This window comes from Pelophylax lessonae, assembly GCF_965119305.1.
Source record: "Pelophylax lessonae genome assembly, chromosome: 11".
NCBI lineage: Eukaryota > Metazoa > Chordata > Amphibia > Anura > Ranidae > Pelophylax > Pelophylax lessonae.
This window is the reverse complement of record NC_138778.1, coordinates 22,977,166-23,003,580: the sequence shown is the minus strand read 5'-3', so window position 1 is coordinate 23,003,580 and position 26,415 is coordinate 22,977,166. Positions and strand designations below refer to the sequence as shown.

The 26,415-nt window shown below is 47.2% G+C and overlaps 1 protein-coding gene across 1 annotated transcript in view; it reads left to right on the top strand.

Moving 5' to 3' along the window:
* The window catches only part of PGS1 (phosphatidylglycerophosphate synthase 1), a 168,584-nt gene that overhangs the window by 53,581 nt on the left and 88,588 nt on the right, over positions 1–26,415 (top strand). Inside the window, exons 2-5 of the mRNA XM_082271494.1 lie at positions 11,023–11,224; positions 17,562–17,639; positions 20,289–20,376; positions 23,065–23,254. Coding sequence (XP_082127620.1) covers positions 11,023–11,224; positions 17,562–17,639; positions 20,289–20,376; positions 23,065–23,254 — 558 coding nt within the window. The remainder of the gene's footprint in view (positions 1–11,022; positions 11,225–17,561; positions 17,640–20,288; positions 20,377–23,064; positions 23,255–26,415) is intronic.

Below are 26,415 nucleotides of genomic sequence, written 5' to 3'. Positions count from 1 at the left end.
TACAAAATTTTATAACATAAACAGAAAAACTTTTTTTCTTTTTTCAAACTTTTCGGTCTTTTTTTTTTTTTTTTTTAGCGGTGATCAAACACCACCAAAATAAAGCTCTATTTGTGGGAAAAACATGACATAAATTTGTTTTAGGTACAGTGTTGCATGACCGCAATTCAAAATGCAACAGTGCTAAAAGCTATAAATTGGCCTGGGCGAGAAGGGGGAAAAGTGCCCGGTACTGAAGTGGTTAAACAAGCTGAAAGGGATTGTAAGGTCTCAAAGTTTTTAACCCTCATGCATTCTATGCATTAAGGTGAAAAACCTTTGTTGCAGCTGCCCCTCAGATCCCCCTTTTTCTTACATGAGTCCATTAGTTCCAGCACCGTGCATGAGCCTATTAGTTCCAGCCGCTGGCTCTCATCTCATTGGACAGATTGATAGCAGCAGGAGCCATTGGCTTCCACTGCTGTCAATCAAATCCAGTGATGCGGGGGCCTAGTATTGCTGTCTGGGTCAATGGATGCAGCAGCATGACTCGGAACGCGCCCGCACGGGTGCCCCCATGGAAAGCGGCTTTCCGTGGGGGCACCCGATGAAGAGGAGGAGCCAGAAGTGCCGCCAGGGCACCCCAGAAGAGGAGGCTTGTGGCTGCTCTGTGAAAAATTCCTTGTACACAGCCAGTAAGTATAACATGTTTGTTATTTTTATTTTAAAAAAAAATGAACCTTTACAACCTCTTGAAGTTAGAAGCTGATTGGCTACCATGCACAGCTGCACCCGATTTGGCACTTTCCAGTTTCAGTAAATCCCCCCCCATGTGTTAAATATACCTGAGCTGGTAGGGAGCGGCTGTAGGTGTACACACCCCATCAGGATCAGCAGGTGAGCTGTAGGCGGCATTGTATAGTCTGTCCGTTCCTGTGGGCTGACTCACGGCCTTATTGCACTGACCTGCATTAGCACACAGCAGGCTTCTGGGAATCTGGCCTTTGTTATGAAGAGCCGTTAGAAAATCTCTATTTGTCATGAATCACACTGTCGAAATGGACTTCCAGAAATCTTATGAATGATTCTTGTTACCGCTCTGTCCCTTCCCCTACCCCCCCCCCCCCCTCATTCAAGGAGCCGCTTCCCATAAGGCTAATGTCATTATAGAGTTTCATTAAAGGGATATTAGAGGCTGCTGGCAGCGAGGATTCAATTTGCGCTATTGTTGTCGTTTATTTGAAATCTTTCATGAAACTCATGTTTTCTGTTTGTCAGATAATGCAATCAGCGCATTGCTAAGAAGCTGCGATGGTGAAACAAAGCCAGGCTTCCAGCAATGATAACATTGACAAGGACATGTAGCTGTGGATTGTAAGGCTCCATTCACACTAGAATTTCCAAAACGCTGGAGGAGGGAAATTCAATGCATCTCTATGAAGTTGGTTGACATCTTCAAAACACCTGAACCTCAGAAACCTTTTTCGGGCAGATTGGTGCGTTTTTGAAACCCCCCCCCCCCCCCCCCATGATAAAAATGCATTGAAATGCGTGATTCACACATTTGGTTGCATTTTTGACTGCACTCAGATGCAATAAATAATGCTAATACATTAAGAACCATATTAATAAACAAATACAGTCAGAGCCGGTTCACACTGAGGCGATCCGACTTCTGCACCGCGACTTTGGCGCGACTTGCAGGAACTTCACATAATGGAAGTCAATGCAAGTCGCTCCCAGGTCTCCCCAAAGTAGTACAGGACCCTTTTTCTAAGTCGGAGCGACTTGTTTCTCTCCTATTAGAACGGGTCCTGTGCTACTCAATGGCGAGCGACCGAACGCGACTTGTCAGGCTGACAAGTCGCCTGACGAGTCGCGCTAGTGTGAATGGGGTCTCATAAATGAAATAATGGTAAATTCATTTTCTAAAAGACATAAACTAACCCCTAACCCTGGTGTTTATTATTATTTATGTATTTATTTTGTTAGGCCCCTTTCACCTGTCAGTTTTTTGGTGCCCCATGCATCTCTATGGGGCATCGGATGTCAGTGGAGACATGTCCGCTGACATCCGATCCGTCAAATCTGGACGGATGGAAACCCTATTTTCCATCCGTCCAGTGGATCAGATGGGATGGGATCGAATGAGAACAGACAGACGGTCTGTTCCCATCTGATTCCCCCATAGAGAGCAGCAGGGACCTGACAGCTCCATCTCCGCACACAGAGCGGAGAAACAGCTGCCATCCGCCTGCTCAGCGGGGGGATCGGCTGATCGATCCCCACCGCTGAGGAAAACAGAGTCCGCCTGACAGACTCCCTGTGTGAAAGGGGCCTTAGGGTTAACCCCCTAACCCTAGCCCTGGTGTTTGTTTCGTTTTTCTGTTAAGTGTTAAATCCCAACCCTGGTGTTTGGCCCTGTTCACACATGAGTGTTTTTCAGCTCGTAAAATGCTCATCTCTGAAGTCTCAAAAACGCCCAACAAGCAAAATCCCATTCATTTCAATGGCCCCTGTTCACATATGAACGTTTTGTCGTCTAAAGCAAAACTCCTGAAACTCAAAACAGTACATGAACTTTTTTTTTTTTTTTTGTTAGATGTCAATGCCTGCCTTCAAACACCTGTAAAAAAACGCCTCAAAAAACACCTGAAAACGATAAGCTCAGGTGTGAATGGAGCTTCAATGTATTTATTATTAATTTATTTATTTGGTTAGGGTTAGCTCCCAACCTTAACCCTGGTGTTTATTTTGTTAGGGGTTAGAGTTAACCACCAAACCCTAACCCTAATGTTTATTATTTTATATCATTTATTTTGTTAGGTGTTATAGCTAACCCCCTAACTCTAAGCCCCCGTTCACACTGGGGCGACCTGTGAGGTGACCTGGTCGCCTCCCATAGGGAAGCTGCGGACCCGTTCTAATAGGAGCGACACAAGTCGCTCCGACCTAGAAAAAGGGTCCGGAGCTTCTTTGGGGCGACCAGGAGGCGACCGCCATAGACTTCAATGTTATGAAGTCTGTGGCGGCCGCTCCGAGGTCGCGGCGCGCTGCTCTCACCGCGATCTCGGAGGTCGCCCCTGAAAGTAGCGTCGCGCCAGTGTGAACCGGCGCAAACTCTGGTGTTTGATTATTATTATTAATAATGCTAATAATAATTTTTCATGAATTTATTTTGTAAAGGCTAAACCCTAACCCTGTTGTGTGTTTATTATAATTATTATTAGTATTTATGATTTATTTGGTTAGGGTTAATTTGTAACCCTAACCCTGGTGTTTTATTATTTATAGATGTATTTTGTTAGGGATTAGAGCTAACCCCCAACTCTAGCTTTGGTGTGGGTTGGTTATAATTATTATTATTTATTTTTTATTTATTTGGTTAGGGTTGAACCCTAACCCTGTTGTGTATTTATTATAATTATTATTTATGCTTTATATATTTGGTTAGGGTTAACCTGTAACCCTAACCCTGGTGTTTGTTTCATAATAATATATTATTTATTTCGTTATGGGTTAGAAATAACCCCCAACCCTAAGTGCCCATTCACACTACCGCGACTGGTCAGCCTGACAAGTCGCGGTCCATGCAGTGCTACGGGAACCGTTCTAATAGGAGCGACTCAAGTCGCTCCGACTTAGAAAATAGTTCCTGTACTACTTCGGGGCGACATCGGAGCGACTTGCATTGACATTCATTATATGAAGTCCGTGCAAGTCGCGGTGCACGCGACTTCACAGGTCGCCCCCGAAGTCGTGCCGCAGTAGTGTGAACCGGCACTGACCCTGGTGTTTATTATTCATATATTATTTATGTTGTTAGGATTAATCCCTAAGGGCTCTTTCACACGGGCGTTCCGTATGTCCGTTTTTCATCCCATCCGTTTGCGGATGAAAAACTGACATAATGTATCTCTATGTAAATACGGATGTCATCGGATGATCATCCTCTGACATCCGTTTTTTGTCAGTTCAGTTCAGTTCAGTTTTTTTGAACGGAGGAGAACCCTATTTTTTCTTCCTTTCAAAAAACGGAACTGAAGCAAAAACGGATGTCAGTGGTGTCATCCGCAGACATCCGTATTTACATAGACATGCATTATGTCAGTTTTTCATCCGCAAACGGATGGGATGAAAAACGGAAATACGGACCGGATGACACAAGTGTCATCCGTGTCCGTTACAAAAAAAAAAAAAGGACCTGATCGGGCAAAAAAAAAGGAACGCCCGTGTGAAAGAGCCCTAACCCTGGTGTTTATTATTAATTTATTTATATATTTATTTTGTTTGTTAGGGGGTTAGAATTAACCCCTACCCCTAACAAAAAGAATGACAAAAAAAAAATAAAATAAATAAACCCTAGAAAGAAGATGATGAAGCTGGTGAAAAAAAAGCTAAAAATAAATAGCAACAAATGATTAAACAGATGATATTTTTCTCTAATTGCTAATCATAAAAAACGCTGTAGAGGAAATGCCCAAAAACACGGCGCTCAGGTGTGAGGTTGTCGAGGGTCCTCGTGGGCATCAGACCGTTGGACCTAAGGATTATTGCCTTTAGTTCCACTCCACAGTTGCAGCAACAAGGGATCAAAGCATATATATGAACACTGTAATGTATACACCTCCCGCAGTGGCCTATGGTACGTCCCAACCCCTGTAACTGCCACTTTTTCTGGACAGCTTGGCCTGAATATCAATGCGCAGAACTTTTAAAAAAAAAAAAAGGTGAAATGGAAAAAAGGATTCATATACTGAAAACTATCATTACTGGTGTTGCAACACAGCTACCAAAATAGAATATTGGCAGCAGAGGGCCTTTATATTACATTTCCATTATTTCCCATGGGAGATTGTCATAGAGGGAACACTGATTAGAAAAATAGAAGGGGTGTAATGTGAATGAGTCAGGCTGGGTAGAATCTTCAGCCTTTAAATCCATACTCCTGACACCCCCATCTAATCTTAACCGCATTATCCACCAAATCCATGGTCGCGTGTCGTGTGGACTCTAAGTCTACGATCTTCTTCAATGCTGTTGAGGAGAGCCCTTATTCGGGTGTCCATGTCACTGCCTGGGTGACATGGACTCTTCCTATTGGCTGTCCATCAGTTGGGTTCTCTAAGAATCTTAAAAACTACAGTGCCGTGATGATGCAATGAAGGGGGTCTCCAGGCATTTGTTGGCACACACCACCCCAGATGTCATTAGCAGAAGCCATGTCGGTGAGGGACACCTCAGAGTTTGGAGAGGTTGGTTTTTAGAAGGCTTTTCATTTTCTTTTTATCTACCTGGTGAATAGAAGGGGGAAAGGCTCAGGTTTCTAAAAACTACAGTGGTGTGATGACTCCATGAAAGGGGTCACCAGGCATTGATTGCACATACCACCCCAGTTGTCCCTTGCATAAGCCATGTCGGTAAGGGACACCTCAGAGTTAGGAGAGGTTGGTTTTCAGAAGGCTTTTCATTTTCTTTTTATCTAACTGGTGAATAGAAGGGGGAAAGGCTCAGATTCCTAAAAACTACAGTGGCATGATGATTCCATGAAAGGGGTCACCAGGCATTGTTGGCATACATCGGCCCAGTTGTCATTAGCAGAAGCCATATTGGTGAGGGACACTTCAAAGTTAGGTTGGTTTTCAGAAGCCTTTTTTTTTCTTAATAACTGGTGAAAGGAAGGGAGGAATGCTCAGAATCGTAAAAATCTCAGTGGCATGATGATGCAACAAAAGAGGACACCAGGCATTGTTGGCACACGCCACCCCAGTTGTCACTTGTAGAAGCCATATGGGTGAGGGACACCTCAGAGAGAGGTTGGTTTTCAGAAGCCTTTTTTTTTTTTAAATAACATGAATAGAAGGGGGGAAGGCTCAGAATCTTAAAAAGCACATTGGCATAATGATGCCATGAAGGGGGACATTGTTGGCATACATCACCCCAGTTGTCATTAGCAGAAGCCAAGTTGGTGAGGGACACCTCAGAGTTGGGTGAGGTTGGTTTTCAGAAATTTTTTTTTTTCTTTTTATAGAACTGGTGAATAAAAGGGGGTAGGCTCAGAATTCAAAAAACCGCAGTGGCATGATAATGGGGTCACTAGGCATTGATGGCACACACCACCTCAGATGTCATTAGCAGAAGCCAAGTTGGTGAGGGACACCTAAGAGTTAGGTGAGGTTGGTTTTCAGAATTTATTTTTTTCTTTTTATAGAACTGGCGAAAAAACGGGGGTAGGCTCAGAATCTTAAAAACCGCAGTGGCATGATAATGGGGTCACTGGGCATTGATGGCACATACCACCCCAGTTGTCCCTTGCAGAAGCCATGTCAGTGAGGGACACCTAAGATTTAGCTGAGGTTGGTTTTCAGAAGATTTTTTATAAATGGTGAATGGAAAAAGGAAAGGGCCTGAATCTTAAAAACTCCAATGGCATTATGATTGCCATAAAGGGGTCACCAGGCACACCACCCCAGTTGTCACTTGCAGAAGCCATGTCGGTAAGGGACACCTCGGAGTTAGGTGAGGTTGGTTTTCGGGAGGCCTTTTTTTTTGTTTAATAACTGGTGAATGGAAGTAGGCAAATGATTGAAGAGACAGAACAGAGTTTCATCAAGGATACGTTGCAAGTTCTGCTCAGCAAGCCCTTGTGATCTCTAGTTGCAGGTGCTATAATGGGCAGAGTTCAATGGGTACCTCTTCGTGTTTACGACATTTCTCTTTCATTATCACTCGGTGTTATCTCTAGTATGATTTCATGATTTATGACTTATGGGGAATAGCCAACCCTATCTTCCTCCTCTTTGTCTGCTGCGCTGGTTCCTCGTTTCACTTGTGTTTCTGAGCAGATGGTGATAAAACTAATAAAACAAAACTACGGGACTTCCCAGTAGAGATACAATTCTACACCATACCAAGAGCCTTTACCGGGAATCTCCTTCATTTCTTTTAAAAGGGAGAAATGCTCAAAATTTGAGAGAAAGCAGAACATTCCAAAAAAGATGAAACTATCGGCAACCGTTACCCTTGTCTATAAATGTACATTCTTCTCTGAAACATGGGACTAAAATAAAACGGTTGTCTGGAGCAGCCAATTAGGTTTCTCACTTTGTCCGTAAAGCCTACAGAACCAGGACGAGGACGCTGGCTCCACTTTGTTGGCTCCAGCAAGGACGGTTTATGTAAACTGCAGCAGAATGCATGCTATTGTCCTCAAAGTGTATGTGAACCCCAATAATGAACTCCTTGTATTGGTTCCCTTTGAAAGAGGTTTGTCAAATCTGGGCTATACGGGCAAATAACTGTCTGTGAACTTGTCCGAAAAAGTGAGCTGACAACTTCCTGAGCTCTCTGTGACCCAGAACAAAGCTTGGAGCTCCGCTCTAAGCAATAGGTAAGGTATGAAGGTATGACCTCCCCCCCCCCCCCCCGGCCTTCAAAAAATGGGTGCAGGAGTTCAGGCTCACACATCCTGTGGTGTCAGCGTGTGTAGAGAGGGAACGCCGCTCTCCCAGCTTGACCAGAGTGTAGAAGGAGATGTAAAACTTTCCTCAGCCAGTGCTTGCTCCACAAACCTAGCCCCCGATGCGTTTCGTCTCACCCACCGAGGCTTGGTCACAGACCTCTGTCTGTGACAACACTGATTTATAGATACAGTTCAGTCAGTGATCCTGTCCAGAAATCCAGTGCTCTCCTGTGTGCTCTGCATTATAGTGGTGCACCGAAATGAAAATTTTGGTACCGAAACTGAAAATTCAGGATGCACTTGGCCGAAAACCAAAAATTACAGTTTTAAAAAAAATATATATATATTTTTATATATAATAATAATAATAAAAATACAACATTGATGGCATGCTATTTAGAAAGAGATGGCATTCAGTAGTGTGTTATACATTCTATTAACCGATTAGTGCGTTTTAACCACTTTACCACCGGAGCATTTTGCTGTCTTACGTCTGGGCCACTTTTTGCGATTCGGCGCTGTGCAACTTTAACTGACAATTGCGCGGTCATGCGACGCCGTACCCAAACGAAATTTATGTCCTTTTTTTCCCACAAACAGAGCTTTCTTTTGGTGGTATTTGATCACCACCTGTGCGATTTTTACTTTTTGCGCTATAAACAAAAAAAGAGCGTTTATTTTGAAAAAATAACAATATTTTTTAAATTTTTTTATATGAAATGCCCCCCAAAAAAGATGTAAAAACCAATTTTTTTTTAAATTTTTGGCCAATTTGTTTTCTGCTACCTATGTTTGGTAAAAAAAATCGCAATAAGCGTATTTTGATTGGTTTGAGCAAAAGTTATTGCGTTTACTAACTAAGGGAAAGATTTCTGTCATTTTTGGTGTTTTTTTTTTTTAACGAGTAATGGCGGCGATCTGCGATTTTTTTTTTTTTTGCGGGACTGCGACATTGCGGCGGACAGATCGGACCCTTGACTGACATTTTTGACACATTTGGGGGTACCAGTGACATTACTGCAGTAATCAGTGCTATATATATATGCACTGTTACTGTAAAAAATACACTGGCAGGGAAGGGGTTAATTTTATTGGAGAGGGAGGGGTTAATGTATGCCTGGTGCTTACTGACGTGTGGGGGGAGGTGACTGTGTGACACAGGGACAGATCGCAGGTTCAGCTATGCTGAACACTCCGATCTGTCACTCCCTGTCACTTAGGAGATCCGCCCGCTCTGTTTACACAGGCGGGCGGATCTCCAAACTGGATTCCCCGACGATCGGGGCAGAGCAGCGGCGATCGCCGCCGCTCCTCCCCTGGCCCGACTCCCGCTGTGAATGAAAACAGCGGGAGCGCGCCTCCGGCGGCGCGCGAGCGCCGCCTACAGGGGAGGAGTCTAGCGACGTAGGTCTACGTTGCTAGACGATAACGAGCCACTGTGCCGCAGTAGCAGCACAGTGGCTAGTGGGAAAGTGGTTAAACATGCACTACTCTGTTGTTAGTATAGTAGTAGTAATCGCATACTACTGACTGCTATCTCTTTATAAAAAGCATCACTTATTGTTGTACAGGCATACCCCACTTTTAAGTACACAATGGGACCAGAGCATGTATTTAGAACAAAAATGTACTTAAAGTGAAGCAATATATTTTTCACCTTTCAATGCATCTAAATACACTATCTCTATAGAAAATCTTGGTCAGCTTGGCATGACACTGCTCCTGAACCATAAGGCTCCATTCACACCTGGGCGTTTTCAGCTCCAAAAACGCTCAAAAGAAACACTTCCAAAACGCCCAACAAGTAAAACCCCATTCATTTAAATGGCCCCTGTTCACATCTGAGCGTTTTGCAAAACGCCTGTAGCTGAAAAAAGTACATGAGCTTCTTTTTGGGCTGATTACCAGCGTTTTTGATAGATGTCAATGAAAAACGCCTGAAAAAATCGCGGTAAAATCGCTGTAAAAATCGCGGTAAAATCGCGGTAAAAAACGCTACGCTCAAGTGTGAATGCAGCCTAAGTGACAAGGAAACCAAACTTGGAGAGCACCAAGAGGGGACCCAGGAGTACTACATGGTAGATTACCTAGGCAAGCTGGGTGACTCGAAAATTGGATATGTTGTAGTCCTGGGTCCCCTCAGTCTTCCAGAAGTTTGGTGTCGCTGTCACTTATGATTCAGGAGAAGTACCATGTCAAGCTGACCAAGATTTCCCATAGACAACAATGTTGATGACCTGGAGTAGTGCCATGTTAAGCTGGCCAAGATTTCACATAGACTCCAATGTTAGATAGGGAGCAGTGCCATGCCAAGCTGACCAAGATTTCTCATAGACAACAATGTTAAAAACTGGGAGTAGGGCCATGCTAAGCTGACCGAAATTTCCCATAGACGCCAATGTGTCCGTACACGTGAGGATACGTAAAGCGGGGTATGCCTGTATTGTACTTTATATTTCTAATAATTTCAGTTTGGCTGTTAATCCTGTACAGTTAAGGTGATTGTAAAGTCTTGTTTTTTTTATTTTTTTTCAAATACCACACATTTTATACTTGCCTTCTCTGTGCAGTTGCTTTGCACAGAGTGGCCCAGATCCTTCTCTTCTCGGGTCCCTCTTCAGTGCTCCTGGCCCCTCCCTCCTGTTGAGTGCACCCACAGCAAGCAGCATGCTATGGGGGCACCCGAGCCGAGTCACAGCTTCCTGAGGCCTTTCAGACACGGAGCCAAGACCCGCCCCCTCTCTCTCCTAATTAGCTGACTAACTTTGACAGCATCAGAAGCCAATCGCACCACACTGCAGTCTCAGCCAATGGAGGGGGAGTCCTGCGGAGCTGACACACTCCTGCAGCATCGCTGGATAAAGATGGAGTGAGGTAAGTATTGGGGGGGGGGGGTAGATGGGGCTGATGCACACAGAAGTTTTTTTTATCTTGATGCATAGAATGCACCTTCTGCCTTTTCAATCACTTTAACTTCACAAAGAGAGCTGTGGGAAAGATCTCCAGCAGCACCGCTCACCTTTAGAATGAATATAGTAGCCACATCCATCCAGCAGGGATGGACCCCGTTCTCCCATAAAGTCCTGTATGCTCCCGACTCCTAACCGCGGGGAACATGCACACTGGCCGCACAGAAAGTGACATCACTCAGCGGCGCGGCCACTGGGCATGAGCAACACAGGCATCTTCACTGCGTAGCCACGCCTCCACCCCAGCGAGACTCACGGCCACTATCGGCACCTCTGGGGTCTTCGGATTATCTCTGTGTCACTGGCTGCCTATGTGTGCCTGTGTTCAGCTTGTATTACTTTACAGCAGTGGTCTTCATACTTTCGAAACACAGGGCAAGTTTACTGAGCTTCAGACTTTAGGGGGGTCGGACTGTGCCTAGTGCCGGTAGAAAAGATCCTGGTGTCAATGTGATTAAACAATGTCCCATCTTTGGTATTAGGGTAAATATTGGTGCTCCATTATTGGTGTCAGTGGAAGGAATAATGCCCCATTGTTAATATCAGTGGGTCGCAGTTTGGAGACCACTGCCTTACAGCGTTTTAATCATTGAAAATGTTAATATTTTCCAGGACTCCCTTGTTTCTTCTGGCACCGCTTGTGGCTCCCTCCATTCCACCGGCCACTACCCAACGCCCTCCGCATCTTGGCTGCGTCTGCCCGCGAGGAGCACACAGATTCCAATGGGTTGGGAGCCTGGTACCCGAATTTGGCATCTCCAGCTCAAGCGTGAAGATTCTGTCCACTCCAAGAGAGTTCTACCAGATCATGAAAGTGAGTATTTCCTGGGAAGGGGGGATGGGAAGAGGAGAGTCACCCTCCTTAATATTTTCCTGTCCTGGGGAAGAATGACACAATTTAGGAAAGCCGGAATCCATGATTCATTCATTGTATAAACCTCTGCTTGCGTATATTCTGTCGGTGACTAGTAGTCACAAATATCCCATCTAATGTATCAGTCAATGTTTGATTGGAATTAAAGGAGACTTTGGGGTTTATAAAAAAACAAAAAAAAACATCCATACTCGCCTCTACGTTGCAGCTCTTCCATGTCGGCTCTAAGACTGAGAACTGATCGATCACGTGATCACTTCTCTGGCTTGGGAGTTGAGAGCAGTGACTGTCAGTCACCACTGCCTGCTCTGCTCATTCAGCACTCACTCAAGCGCCAGTCTGGGCAAGGGGTGGGTGCAGGAGTCAGTCAGGCAGCTGGGTGAATCCTGAGAGTATTGTCAGGATCCTTCCATATATGGAGCGGCTCTGCCATGTCAGCTGACAGTGGGCAGTAGCTTGCTATAAGCGGACTCTGGCTCACAGGAGGACAAAAGTAAGTGTACTCCTGTGACCCAGAAGAGATGCTTGGTCAAAAAAGCTTTGGCAATACTTTTCTTATAAAGGAGAAGTGTGAGAAAAAAAAACATATTTACCTCCTTTGTCTGCAGCACCGCTGTGATGCTGCGGCTATCCCTCACCGGCTCTGAGACCGTGAAATGAGCAATCGCGTGACCTCTGAGCTCTTGGTCTGCTCTGAGCAGACAGTTATCGCTCCATGCTCTTCCCCTCTAGTGCTCACTGGAGTGCTGGGCTGGAGAGGGAGCAGCTGGCTCCAGCTCTCAGGCAGCATGCTGAGAGTCTGAGCCAGCTGCTGGTTAGGCATCTGGGTGGATTTCGACATTGTCAGGATCCACCCAGAATATGAAGTGGCTCTGTGAAATCAGCCGACAGTGGGTTTTAGAACCCCTTTGCTCTCCCCAGCACAATATACGTCAGTGGTCCTCAACTCCGGTTCTCAGGGCCCACTAACAGGCCAGATTTTAAGTATTACCTTGGGGAGATGCAGACTAGAGTACTGCAATCACTGAGCAGCAAATGATATCACCTGGGATGTATTTCAGTTATCTTGCAAACCTGGCCTGTTAGTGGGCCCTGTAGGCCAGGGTTGAGGACCACTGCTCTACGTATCTCAGGCAGATCCTGTGTAGTGGGAGGGACCAAGGGGTACATTATAACCACTGAAAATAAGAGAAAGAAGCTCACCGATATTGTACATTCACTAAAAACCGTTGTTATTTTAAAACCATATACGATTAACTCACGTGTGGTACAGGCAGGTCAGGCATAGAACGCGGCCTTGCTGGATTAGCAGATCCTGGGACCCAGAGATGGTTAATTTTCCTCCCAGAGTTTCTCCAGTAGACCATGGAAAGGATAGCTAGAAGTATGATTCATACCCTTGCTTAGCTGTAGCAGCCAGCAGATACACTGTACGGCAACAGACCCGCCATGACCAAAGGAGGGGGTGATAATGTGGTTCCAAGGGGGATTAAAGTGGACATCTGGCAACCAATGGGCAAAGCACAGGATCTCTTTAAAAAAGATCCTTCATTAGATTACACCGGAATCTGTTTCCGCACAGCTACATGCCCGGAGATCCTGAGCCTGGCACTGTGGACAATCCTGGCAAACTGAAATCAGGAGATAGCTCAGAAAGTAACAAACTGGCATCCTCTACTCTAGGGGCTTTCCAAACAAAGGGCCAGTTTATTGTCCTTCAGACTTTAGGGGGGCTGGACTGTGGGCAGTGGGAGAGGAAATTTTCCTGGCATCAGTGTGAGTAAACATCGCCACATTTTGTATTAGGGGAGGAATAGTGCCCCAGTGCTGGTATCACTAGGAAAAATAGTGGCCCGTTATTAGTGTGAGTGGCAGAAATTGTGCCCCATTGTTAGTGTAAGTGGCAGAAATTGTGCCCCATTGTTGGTGTGAGTGGCAGAAATTGTGCCCCATTGTTGGTGTGAGTGGCAGAAATGGTGCCCCATTGTTGGTATCCGTGGCAGAAATGGTGCCCCGCTGTTGGTGTCAGTTGGCAGAATAGTGTCTCCTATCAGTGGGAGGAATAGTGCCCCAAGGGCTGAATAAAGAAAAGCAAAGGGCCAGATCCTGCCCCAGTTTGAAAACCAGTGCTCTATTCAAAGTCTTCTGTCCCAAAGATGCCTCATCAGAGACCACATGACCAGAAATATAGCACAGAGCTTGCATTTATAATTGTCCTTTGCATGTTTAAAGCTGAATTCCAAGAATTCAGCACCTTTGCAAAAAGTGCAAGAACACGCTGAGTTAAAGTGATTGTAAACGATCACCTTTTAAAACAATCCATTCAGTTTAAAATGGAAATATCTATACAAAACATTTTTGTATAGATATAAAAAAAAAAAAATTTTTCTCTTTTCGTTTATCAACGGACACAGCGCTCCATTAATCATAACTACTGGGTTATATTGCCTCCTCCAGGAGTAGGACTAGGCAGAACAGAAAACGCCTGGCTACGCCAATCGGCCGTCCTCAGCTTGGTGTGTAACCCCCCCCCCTCCCCCTCTGCTCTAGGTAATCAGTTTTAATGTGTCTAGTCAGGAGTAGGGACCTAGGCTCCCGGCTGGGATCTCTGTTCCTAGCAATTTTTTTCTCCATCCTTTCATCTTTTTTGTTTTTTCTCTCGGGAGATCTACAATCAACTGCCGGGCTGAGTGACAGGCTGGATAATCTAGATCCAGTGAACCTCCCAGCCCAGGCAGCGAGCGCATGCAGATCGCAGCTACGCACTAGGTCGGCCGTGACAAAGCCTCACGAACAGAGGCTGGCCCGTGAGTTAAACTTCTCTCAGGGTCGCATACGACTGTGCTTGGATCTGAGTCGCAGCAGTCCCTTGCCAGATAGCTCCCCTACATCGATGGCGAGGATTCTGTCTGGAGCGTTACCCGCACCATGTAAGGGTAAGTACAGTTCCCCCTCTCCCTTTTAGGCGTGTTTTTGGGATGTACACGGGTAACCTGGAACGGTCGACCTGCCCCTGCAGGTTTCCTTCTCCCATCCCTAATAATCCCTCAGTGATCTGGGCTTCCCCCACTCCCTTTCCCCTCTGTCTGGACCTGGAGTCTGGGGGGGGGGGGGGCAGAGGATGCAGCAGAGACCCCTGGGGGTCTCCCCTGCTATACCCACTCTGTAAGGGTCCTGGGGTAGTGTGTCCTGCCCTCGTAGTCTGGAGGGGTCCCAGTGTAGGAGACCCCTAGGTGCATGCCCCACTGTTTGCAGTGTGGGTATAGTGCATGGGGGTCCCAGTGCAGAGACCGGTACAGAGTGCGCAGTGGAGTCTCCCCTAATGTATGTCCTACCTTCAGGAGGGCGTCCCGTTGCAGAGGGCATAGGGATGATCCTGGCAGCAAGCTGCAGCTGATGGTGGTCATTTTCCCTTAGTCTGGCTGGTCTCTTGTTGGCGGCCATGTTTGTGTAGCCCAATGATGTCACGGCGGCCATTTTCCCTTAGTCTGTCTGGTCTCCAGCTGGCGGCCATGTTTGTGTAGCCTGATGTCATGGGGGCCATTTTCCCTTAGTACGGGAGACGCTGGAGACAACCGAAGCCTAGTGGGGATGCCGAACCTCTTCCTCCTCAGTTTGCTCTTCCTGTGCCCGCGACATATAAACGGGGATGTGTCCATGGTGATGCTGGGTCAGAATTCTCTGCACTCTTTCGATCAATAGGGTGAGTCCTTGGGGGTCCCTGTTATTTCTCTCTCTCTAGTGGTGCTAAAAGATTTTTTTTGTACTGCAAGGTCTTCCTTTCCTTATGGAGCCTCAGGGTCACATCTCCCCCACTGACTCCTCTCATGGAGTGCGCAGGTCCCTCGGAAACCCCAGCTTCCCAGGGTTGCACTGACGGTGGTCCTGCAGTTCTTAGCATCCCGAGTGGAAATGGCGTGTGAGCAAAGGCCCAGGAGGAAGCGTCCCCTGCCTTTCCCTGCTCAGTCTGTATCATCTGATTCTGAGCCTGATGCCGCTATGGACGCGTCACATCCAGTGGGGCTTAATATCACACACCCAGATCCATCCGATAGTGAGGATGATTCCTCCATAGTCGCAGCATCGAATTAAAAAGCGCTGGTGAACGCACTTATTACTGCGGTGCGTGAGACTTTAAAAATGGAGGATGCGGCTGATGTAGCCACGGATGTCTCTGTGTCGTTTGGTACGCATAAGTCACTTCACACTCCAAAGGTGTTTCCTTATGTGCCTTTTATTGACAGGTTTTCCTGTAAGGAATGGGAACAACCAAAATTACCCTTTGTGGTCCCCAAACATTTTGCTGTAAGTTACCTTTTTGAGGAGTCTCTTTTAAAATAGTGGACTAGTCCACCAGTGGTGGACCCTCCTGTTTCCAGGTTGAACAAAGCTACCATGATCCCAGCAGAGAAATCCCCATCCTTTTAACGACCCAGCTGAAAGGAAAGCGGAGGCTGTGGCACGCACGCAGCATGTTTACTATGGCTGGTTCGACATTGCAGTGTCTCAGACCCCAATTGAATGGGTTAAGCTTTTGCGCCAAGGCCTGGGGGGTGAGCAGGTCCCCGCTGCTTATGTTGATTTAGCGGACCAGTTGGGCTGAAGTTTATTTGTGATGCAGCTTTGGATACAGCTCCTGAGCTATCCAAACTTTCTGTTTCAGCGGTGGTGATTAGTTGCATGCTGTGGCTTAAGAATTGGTCCGCAGACCAAGCCTCTAAGAAAGCTCTCATTGATCTTCCCTTTCAAGGTGATCGCCTGTTTGGGGCTACCCTGGATTAGGGATGCACCGATCCAATATTTGGATCGGATATCGGCGCCGATATGGCCATTTTAGATGGATCAGGGGATCTGTAACATTGACCGATCCACTGGCCGATCCGGTTGTTGCTTGGTAACGGCTCAGCCATCCCTTACTAGGTGCAGTAGTAGTATGGGATGGGAGCCGCTACTTCCTGTATAGGTCCGGCTCACAGGCGAAGTGATATCAGATGCACTCCGCCTGTGAATGGAGGAGCCGTACACATGAAGCAGCGGCTTTGCTCTGTACTGCAGCCGCTTGCTTTGTGTGTAGCTCCGGATCGGTTCCGGTATCGGTATTGGCGATTTCACAACGCCAGGTATCGGTATCGGGTCCAAAAAAGTCAGATCGGTGCATCCCTACCCTGGATGACATCACGGGTGGGAGGAGAGTACCTTCCTGCCATAGTCTAGGAAAGGGAAGGAGCCTCCTTTTCAGTACATAGAAAAATCGTTTGTGCTTCTAGGACGGAGAATAAAGGAAATGGATCTTTTAAATCTTCCCCCGGGAGGTTCCAAGCATCCTCTGTCTGGTAAGCCTAGAGCTAGCTTCTCCGGACCTGCAGACAAGACCCCTTCAGCATGAAGGTCTGCCCTCACCCATTATTGGGGTAGGGGGACATCTTCGCTAGTTTCTGACCTCGTGGACCTCCTTAATGAGCATCAAGGGGATTTACAAAATTATCCTTTTGGGGGTACCCAGAAAGGGGGACAAAGCTTTTCCTTTTAGGGTCCTGAGTTTCCAGATTTTATTCCTGCAAAAGTTCAGGTGATGTCCGAACTACCTAAGGTCCCCCCTATCCCTGTCCAGGGAAATGGTTTACCTAGGTCTGATTCTAATTCTGACCAGGGTGGTACTTCTTCTGTGGTCAGGTTTTAATAGGAAAGGAGAGGGACTGGCAGGATAACCAGGGATTTCACACAAAGGAAGCAATACAGAGAACAGGATACTTTATCATACAAGTACATGGTACAGCAGGCATATTTTTTGAATATGAAGTGTTGGGGGTATCAAAAGCTTTAGGTCTAGTTAGGTGCGTTTCACCTCTGGGACTTTTCTCTATTACTAATATGTGACCAGTTTATTGCACTCCCGGGAGGATACACTCCGGCTGCGAGAAGAGAGAAGCACACACACCAGGTACGCCCGCCCCGCCCCTCTGCTGCCCATTCACAGAAGCCTTTGCATTTGGTGAACGAATTTACATAATACAAAGGCTTCTGCGAATGGACAGAATGATGGGAGGGGCGGGCATAGCAGTTCCAGGGACTCTTCTCTTGAAGGAATTGAGAACCTAGTGAGCAGCGTCGGAGCTTAAGTCTACGAGGTGGCATTCCCCTCCTTTGACATAACTCCTGGTATGCCTTTTGCTTTTACAAGGTAGCTGAATTTCTGTAATTCAACTTTACCACAGGTCCTGTTTGAATATCCCAACCACATATTTACCATGTAATAATCTCCCTTTTCCCCCCTCAGGCCCAGGTGAAGGCTGCTAAGAGGCGGATAACTATGGCATCTCTGTACCTTGGGACCGGCCCGCTGGAACAAGAGCTGGTGAGCAGCAGGTTTGAAGTCTGCACCTACATTAAGGGGTTCACAGACGCTTGTTTTTTATTTAGAAATAGATTTATTCAAATCTAGCCAAGATGTCATTTTAGTTTTTTTTTTATAGTGTGAGGAAGGATTAGCACCTCTGTCTAACTTTTACTTCTATCTTTGTACCTATTTGGAAAATTCTTATTCTGGTGACTGGTGCCACCAGAGACATAAAGTGATGGGAAATGACCAGAACTGGGTCACTGACATATGAGGATGAAGGCCAAAAATCTGACCGCTTTTTACTGTATCCCCTTTGGGGAGGTCTCCCCTGACTGGTGGCACCTGGGACAGAAAGCAAGGGTGTCCAAAGTAGTGTCCTCTACCCCCCTCCCCCCACAATAGTGTCTTGTACCCCCTAATGCTGTGCCCTCTGCCCCCATTCACATCACCCCCCCACTGTAGTATCTGCCACCCTCAATAGCAGTGTCTGCTCCCCTCCCCCCCCACAGTAATGTCCTGCACCCCCCCAAAACCCAAAATAGTGTCCCCTGCCCCCCCCCCCCCCCAGTAGTCTCCTTACCACCGCTCACCACCCCCGACCGACCTGCAAAACAGTGTCCTTTCCTTCCCTTCACATCGACCCCCCCCCCTCCCCACACACACACCTTAGTGTCCTCTACCCCCCATAGCAGTGTCCTCTGCTCCCTGAAAGTAGGGTCCTCTACCTCCCCATCCCCCAAAGCAGTGTCCTCTGTACATTTCCCATCACGATCCCCCTCCCTGTAGTGTCTTCTGCCCCCCCTCCCCAAACAATGTCTACTCTGTCCCCTTCAGATCCCCCCCCATACACACAACACTGTGCAGGTAGCACTTCCTACCTGCCAGCGTGTGTAAAGCTGAGCGTAGATCAGGCAACAACATAATGCAGGGTGGAAGACCAGGGCTGCTGGAGTTCATAATATCAAGCTGGTGATTGGTTGCTAGGACCGCCTTGCTCACTGAGGCAACTCCAGCCCTCCATCCAGCACTTTGCTGCCTCCCAATCTCTGCTCTGCAGTTAACATGAGAGTGGCAGAGGCTGGAGGGAGGCTGAGCCGTGTTCACAATACACCTGTCGGCTCCCCGTGGTCAATCGCAATAGACGGCTTGCTGACCCCTGGGTAGATGATGCTGGTTGTTGCTGCTAATGCACAATGTGAGCAGTGAAAGTGTGCAGTGAAATCAGAGTAATCAATTTCGGTCCGGGAGAGGGACCGGCACAACTGTGCAAGACTGAGCCCCGGTTCACACTTCTGCGTGTGCGGGGTTCGCATGTAATATCGGAGCGCACTGCTCCGACATTACATGCGATCAGCTGTGCGGTGCGAGTTTAGCCATACAGTTTGTATGGCTAAATTTGCATCGCACCCGCAGCAAACACGCACAGGAGGCATTTTTGCAGCCGCATCAGGATCGGATCGCACAGCGGTTCACACTTGTGCGATCCGCTCCTGTGCGAACTGCACGATCGCACTGCGATATGCGATCAAACTGGGGGTGTCGTTAAGATTACATTGACACCCCCAGCGTATCGCATATGGCAGTGTGAACTGCCGGGGGTGCGTGTGCGATGCGGGAACAGGCTGCGAATTCGCAGCCTTCCCGCATCGCATATATGTGAACCGAGCCTTAGCCCCGGTTCACACTTGTGCGTGTGCGGGGTTCGCATGTAATGTTGGAGCGCACTGCTCCGACATTACATGCGATCAGCTGTGCGGTGCGAGTTTAGCCCCGGTTCACACTTGTGCGTGTGCGGGGTTCGCATGTAATGTTGGAGCGCACTGCTCCGACATTACATGCGATCAGCTGTGCGGTGCGAGTTTAGCCATACAAACTGTATGGCTAAATTCGCATCGCTCCCGCAGCAAACACGCACAGGAGGCATTTTTGCAGCCGCATCAGGATCGGATCGCACAGCGGTTCACACTTGTGCGATCCGCTCCTGTGCGAACTGCACGATCGCACTGCGATATGGGATCAAACTGGGGGTGTCGTTAAGATTACATTGACACCCCCAGCGTATCGCATATGGCAGTGTGAACTGCCGGGGGTGCGTGTGCGATGCGGGAACAGGCTGCGAATTCGCAGCCTTCCCGCATCGCATATATGTGAACCGAGCCTTAGCCCCGGTTCACACTTGTGCGTGTGCGGGGTTCGCATGTAATGTTGGAGCGCACTGCTCCGACATTACATGCGATCAGCTGTGCGGTGCGAGTTTAGCCATACAAACTGTATGGCTAAATTCGCATCGCTCCCGCAGCAAACACGCACAGGAGGCATTTTTGCAGCCGCATCAGGATCGGATCGCACAGCGGTTCACACTTGTGCGATCCGATCCTGTGCGAACTGCACGATCGCACTGCGATATGCGATCAAACTGGGGGTGTCGTTAAGATTACATTGACACCCCCAGCGTATCGCATATGGCAGTGTGAACTTCCGGGGGTGCGTGTGCGATGCGGGAACAGGCTGCGAATTTGCAAGCCTTCCCGCATCGCATATATGTGAACCGAGCCTCAAGGGAAAGCCGGAGGGAGGTTTCAGACTTCAGCATTTTTAGGGTTGAATTTTAATGTTTTCATGTTGGGCGGCATTTAGAATACTCCTGTAATCTTCTCTTGCCAGGTGGACTGTATAGAAGATGCGCTGTGCAGTACGGAGTCGGAAGACCTGCAGGTGTCTATACTGTTGGACTACACCCGAGGATCGCGGGGTCAGTGGCGGCCCCCAGGGAACAGGTTAATGGCACCTCCCTCTGATGTGATAACAGGCAGTCAGATGGTAATCACTGAAAACACTCTCTCATCACATAAGAGGATGGTGGCACGCAGCCTGTGATCAGTGTGATGTCATTTGTGGTGTGACACGACCTCTTTAAAGTACAAGTCCACCTTCAAGTAGGTTTCTGATGATTTAACACAATAGGGTGGATTTATCAAAACTGGAGCAGACAGAATGTGGAGCAACTGTGCATGGCAACCAATCAACTTTATCTTCAGCTTGTTCAGTTAACCACTTTCCGACCAGCCGCCGTACTTGTACTGCGGCAGGTCTGCTTAACCTTGAGAAACGACGTACCTGTGTGTTGTTTCGCCAGACCGCTAATGGGGGCGGGTGCATGCGTTAGTTGGCTACGGGGGAAGCCAATCAGTGGGTCCGGTGGCTGCGTTGTCCGCCAGGCACTCGCGATCGTTCCCTGTGGAGACAGAATGGTGGTCTGCCGTTGAAAACACGGCAGACCTCAGTTCTGTCAGTAATGAACACAGCAGACAGCTGTTCTGTCAGTAATGAACACAGGGATCCTGTGTTCCTCTAATTTCGGAACACAGGTCTCTGTGTTCATTCAGCAAGCCCATCCCCCACACAGTTCGACACATTTAACCCTTTGATCGCCTCTGGTGTTAACCACTTTACTGCCAGTGTCAGTACAGTAACAGTGCATATTTTTAGCACTGATTACTGTAGTAATGTCACTGGTCCCTCCAAAAGTGTCAAAAATGTCAGTTATTTGTCGTCCTGCAATGTCGCAGTCCCACTAAAAATCGCTGATCGCAGCTATTACTAATAAAAAAAAGAAAAATAATAATAATAAAAATAACATAAATTTCCCCTAGTTTGTGGACGCGATAACTTTTGCACAATCAATATACACTTTTTTTTTTTTTTACCAAAAATATGTAGCAGAATACATATTGGCCTAAAATAATGAAAAAATTAGATTTTTTTCAGCATTGTCGCTCTTTTTTTTGTTTATAGTGGAAAAAATGAAAATCGCACAGGTGATCAAATCCACCAAAAGAAAGCTCTTATTTGTGGGGGAAAAAAAGGACATCAATTTTATTTGGAAACATCGTTGCACGACCACGCAATTGTCAGTCAAAATAACGCAGTGCTATATCGCAAAAATTGGCCTGCTCGTTAAGGAGGTAAAATCTTCCGGTCCAGAAGTGGTTAAGCTTCGAAAATATGATAGAAGCCAATTGGTTTCCATGCACAGCTGCTCCCGTTTTGATAAATTCCTTTTGATGTGTGCATGCAAATCAGATTTTCCCTTTAATTTTGATAAACGCTCCGACCCTGTACAGCACTGCCCTCTTTTACATCACAACAGCCGGACACCCCCCTTCCCCGCAGTAGTGCGCTCTTTATTCATCCCATCCCCCCACATACACATCATTGCCCACATTCACATCCCCGCACAGCACTGCCTCCCTGTCACTTTACCCCCTCTTAACATTAACCACCTCTCCCCAGAGCACTGCCCCCCCCCCCAAACCACAGTAGTGTGCTCTGCCCCCTTTACATCTACCCCCCCACTTTATATCCCCCCCTTATAGTGCTGCCCCACTTTCACATCACCCCCTCCTCCCTACAATAGTTTCCTTTGCCCCCCCCCCCCCCCCCCCTTCGCACTCCTACCTTAGGCCGGCGATATACGGTTTCTGCAGAACCACACGAGATTCAAACTGTTAATGGGCAGGTCGAATGTACCAAGTTTATCAATCAAGCAGTTTGGGTACAACCAGCCTGCCGGATACCCTTCTGATTATCGTAAGCCGTTAGCGATAATCACCCTCTTCTCCTGGCGGGCACGCTTCCCCCACCCCGCCGCCAGGAGAAGACAATGGCTTATTCTCCTGTCAGTGTCAGCACTGTCTGTGTGTATGGGGGAATCGTGCAAATTTCTTTCCTGCATGCCGTGGTTGCATTAATAAAATTTCCATCGTGTATGACCGACCTTGGGCAGAGCAGAGAGCGGGAGGCAGGACGCTTCTTGACTGAGTGCTGGAGACACAGCACTGGATGGAGTACGGGAGTGGGAGCTGCCGGCGATTAACTTTTCATATTAGCCAGCAAGTAATTGGTTGCTAGGATCACCCTGCGTCCTAGTGACCAATCACCTGCTGGTTAACCTGGAAAGTTAACTCGGGCAGCTCATGCTCCTTATCCAGTGCTGCTGTGCCTCCTGCCATCACATCAGTACTGTCCTGCCTCCTGATCTCCGCTCTGCTTTGAGAATGACAGCAGCGGAGGCTGGAAAGGAAAGAAGTGGCTTCAAAATGGTGCAAACGGGGGTCCGGATGGGACAATGGCCTGATCCAGACCGCGGTCTGCCATTTAGCGATGCATTCTATAGAGTGTCCCTTGAGTCTGTTGGAGCTGCTGACATCACATCCAAGATGGCGGCACCCAGCAGTAGTCTCAGGGCTTTTGGATGTCTACAGAAGGAAAGATTTCCAGGTATATAACATAATTAAAATACATGCACATATAATCCTATAGAAAGATTGTGGTTAAAATGTTTCAAAGGTGGAGTTGTCCTTTAAATTTCAGGTCTGTCATTTCAAGCGGTTGAACGGAGTCATTTTTTATTAAACTTTCTGTGAAATTTCAATTACAGGTAAGAAGAATTCCCGCAGCATGTTGCTCCCTCTACTGCGTAAATACACGGACAGAGTGCGCGTGTCCCTCTTCCATACGCCGAACTTGCGTGGCCTCCTGCGAGCGCTGACACCGGAGAGGTTTAATGAGACCATCGGCCTGCAGCACATGAAGGTCTACCTGTTTGATGACAACGTCATCCTTAGTGGGTAAGCGCACCAGATACAGAACAGAAGGAACACTGGCATGGTAATTGGTTGAAGCAGTAAATAGGCGGAGACTAGAGGTTCACCACCTATCAGGGCTTCTTCAGACTATACTTGAGTCTGAAGTTTATGCTACTATTTTGGGTCACATCTACCAACAAGGTGGCCTGTAAAAGAAGACGCAGTATACTTATCTTTCTGGAGGCCCATGTATTGATAAACCACCACTTTGCTGATCGCTGTTTATTTCAAGTTTTCCACTCTTCTTGGTGTTTTAAATACCCCCGTCACATGCTGTAGTTTCTCCCATCAGCTCATACATACTACAGGGCAGGAAGGAACCACCATGTGTGGCTGGGGAGCAGGTATTTGACCCACCTGGAAGTGCTGAATACCTGCAGTGGCCGGGGTTTAGTGAAGTGGCAGCCTTAAGCACTCGGGCCGCTGACGCAAGATAAATATATTGGGGGAGATTTACTAAAACTGGAGAGTGCATAATCTGGTGTAGCTATGCATAGAAACCAATCAGCTTCCATGTTTTTTTTTCAAAGATTAATTGAACAAGCTGAAATTAGAAGCTGATTGGCTACCATGCACCAGGTTTGGCACTCTCCAGTTTTAGTAAATCAACCCCATTGCCTGTACTTTTTCAGGCCATCTTGTATGGTGACAGGTTCACTTTAAAACTCATAAAAGCGGAGTTCCACCCTAAAATTATACTTACCTCCATCTTCTTGCTCCGGGTCACCTGAAAAACAAATGGATAATCGCAATTTTTTTTTTTTTTTTTTTTTTTACTTACCTTGTTTAGAAGAAAATATACTCGCCTTACTTCCTCTTCCTCCCCTCGGCGGCCACATGATTCGTCACTTGCTGGCTTTGCAATGATTCCTGGGAGCTGAACGTCATCGCTCCCAGGAATCAATGCGCCTGCACCGGCCCCCGACGTCCGTTCCGGTGCAGGCGCCGTCATACCCTGCTAAACAGCTTCTGGGCATGCCCAGAAGCTGTGCAGGGAAGACGCTGCGGCACCGGAAGTGACGGCGGGGCCGGTGCAGTGCATCGTGGGACCGAAGAAGACGGAAGAGGACGCAGAATAGGATCGCGCTGGCTTTAAGCTGCCCACACCTGAGATGGCAGCGCTGGACAATACATTTTCAAGGTAAGTATTCTAAAAGGTAAGTGCAATCCGGGACAGATCAGAGGCTATCCATTGTGGAATGTACTAGCCCTGACACTTTCCCAGGGTGGAACTCCGCTTTAAAGTGGTTCTAAAGTCTATGCATTAGGGTAAAAAATACGCCATTGGCTCCTGCTGCTGTCAGTCAAATCCTGTGAGGAGGGAGCTGGGGGCATGTCAGAGCTGCGCTGTGTGTCTTTGGACGCACATAGCCCAGCTCAGGAGCACATTCACATGGGTGCCCACTCAGCAGCCGGCTTGCTGAGGGGACACTCGGAAGGAGGAGTGGACAGCACTGGCGGGGAGACTCTAGAAGAGAAGGTAAGGGACCGCCCTGTGCAATACAATTGCAGAGAGCTGGTAAGTATAAGGAGGAGAGGGAGGGCCCACACTATGCCAATCACTGCAGTGCCCAGTGCTGAATGTGATTGGAAGACAAAGAAAGAGGTTTACCAAAATGCCGCTGCCATCCCCCCTCCACCATCCTCAGCTTCTTATACTCGCCCTGTATTTGTTCCTTTGGCTGTCCTATTTACCTGTGAGAGCATAGAGAAGCCCAGGCTAAGCTCCAGGGTGCTATAGTCAGAGGACTGTCTCCCGGAACCATGTGACAGAGCTCGGGGCTGGTGATTGGTCACTGAAGGACCCAGTACTGCCCGGTGGGAGAAGTGAGACACGTGCTCCTTCAATCGGGAAAGTATTGTGTATTTATTGCTATAGGCGGCTGTGTGGACAGCAAAGGGATGCTGTCTCCTGATGCCCCCCCCCCCCAGCAAGCTGTGCTTCCTTGCCACCCCCTTCATGCATGAGTCCACCAGAGGAAAGCTTGGTTTGCAGATGGTGTTGGAGCTTACTCGTGTGAATGATGCCCCCCCCCCCCAACATTTGAGCATTTGGAACTGGTGATTGGCCGCTCAGGCCTGATTACTGTCACATGAGGGTAGTTATATGCTCCCCCCCCCCCCTTCCCAGGAGCCATGTTTCTGTAAATTAATAGAGCAAGGGCTCTGAAAGAGTTGGAAGGGTAGATTGCCGAATTTAACTTGCTGGGGGAGGGAGATCTATCAGAAGACGCAGTCACTTTGACCTACCATTCTAACTTTTTAAAGCTGTATTAAACCCCAAAAGCAAACATTTATTACATTGCTGCTGGCCAATTCTTAGATGTGACAGCCAAATTAGGCTTTTACTTCTGTTTTTATCTGGTGATCCAGCCAGTAAGTCTGGTATTTTTCAAAAGAACTAACTGTCTTCCAGATGTATTAATTTACAAGGATAATACAAACCATTTACCGCTGACAGGGGTGCTTACAATGATCAGCTTTTATTTATTCATGCAAAACCTTTGTCCCGAAAGAAATAATAAAAAAAAGGTCGCTGTAAATGATTACAAAGAATGAGCTGGGGTTTGGCTTTAGTTTGTTAGTGTGTTTAAATCTGCTAGTCCATCCAACATTCCCCTTCCCCAGACTGACAATGCTGCTGTCAAAAAGGTGCCCCTTGTGCTCCTTCATCCAGAGTTGGGAGTGGAGGGGGGTCTCTAATACAGGAGGTGTGTTACTGGCCGGATCACCAGGTGAAAACAGCCTAAAAAAGAAAATGAATGCAGCCGCCACATCTAATGATTGGTAAGCTGCAATATCTGACATTTTGGTCATGGGCTTAACCACTTAAGCCCCGGAAGATTTTACCCCCTTCCTGACCAGGGGGTATTTTGCAATTCGGCACTGCGTGACTTTAACGGACAATTGCGCGGTCGTGCGACGCTGTACCTAAACAAATTTGGCGTTCTTTTTTCCCCACAAACAGAGCTTTCTTTTGGTGGTATTTGATCACCTGTGCGATTTTTTGATCATGCGCTATAAACAAAAAAATAGCGTAAATTTTGCAAAAATAACAATATTTTTCACATTTTTTAATATGAAATTCCAAAAAAAAATGTAAAAATCTAAATTTTTTAACATTTTAGGCCAATTTGTTTTAT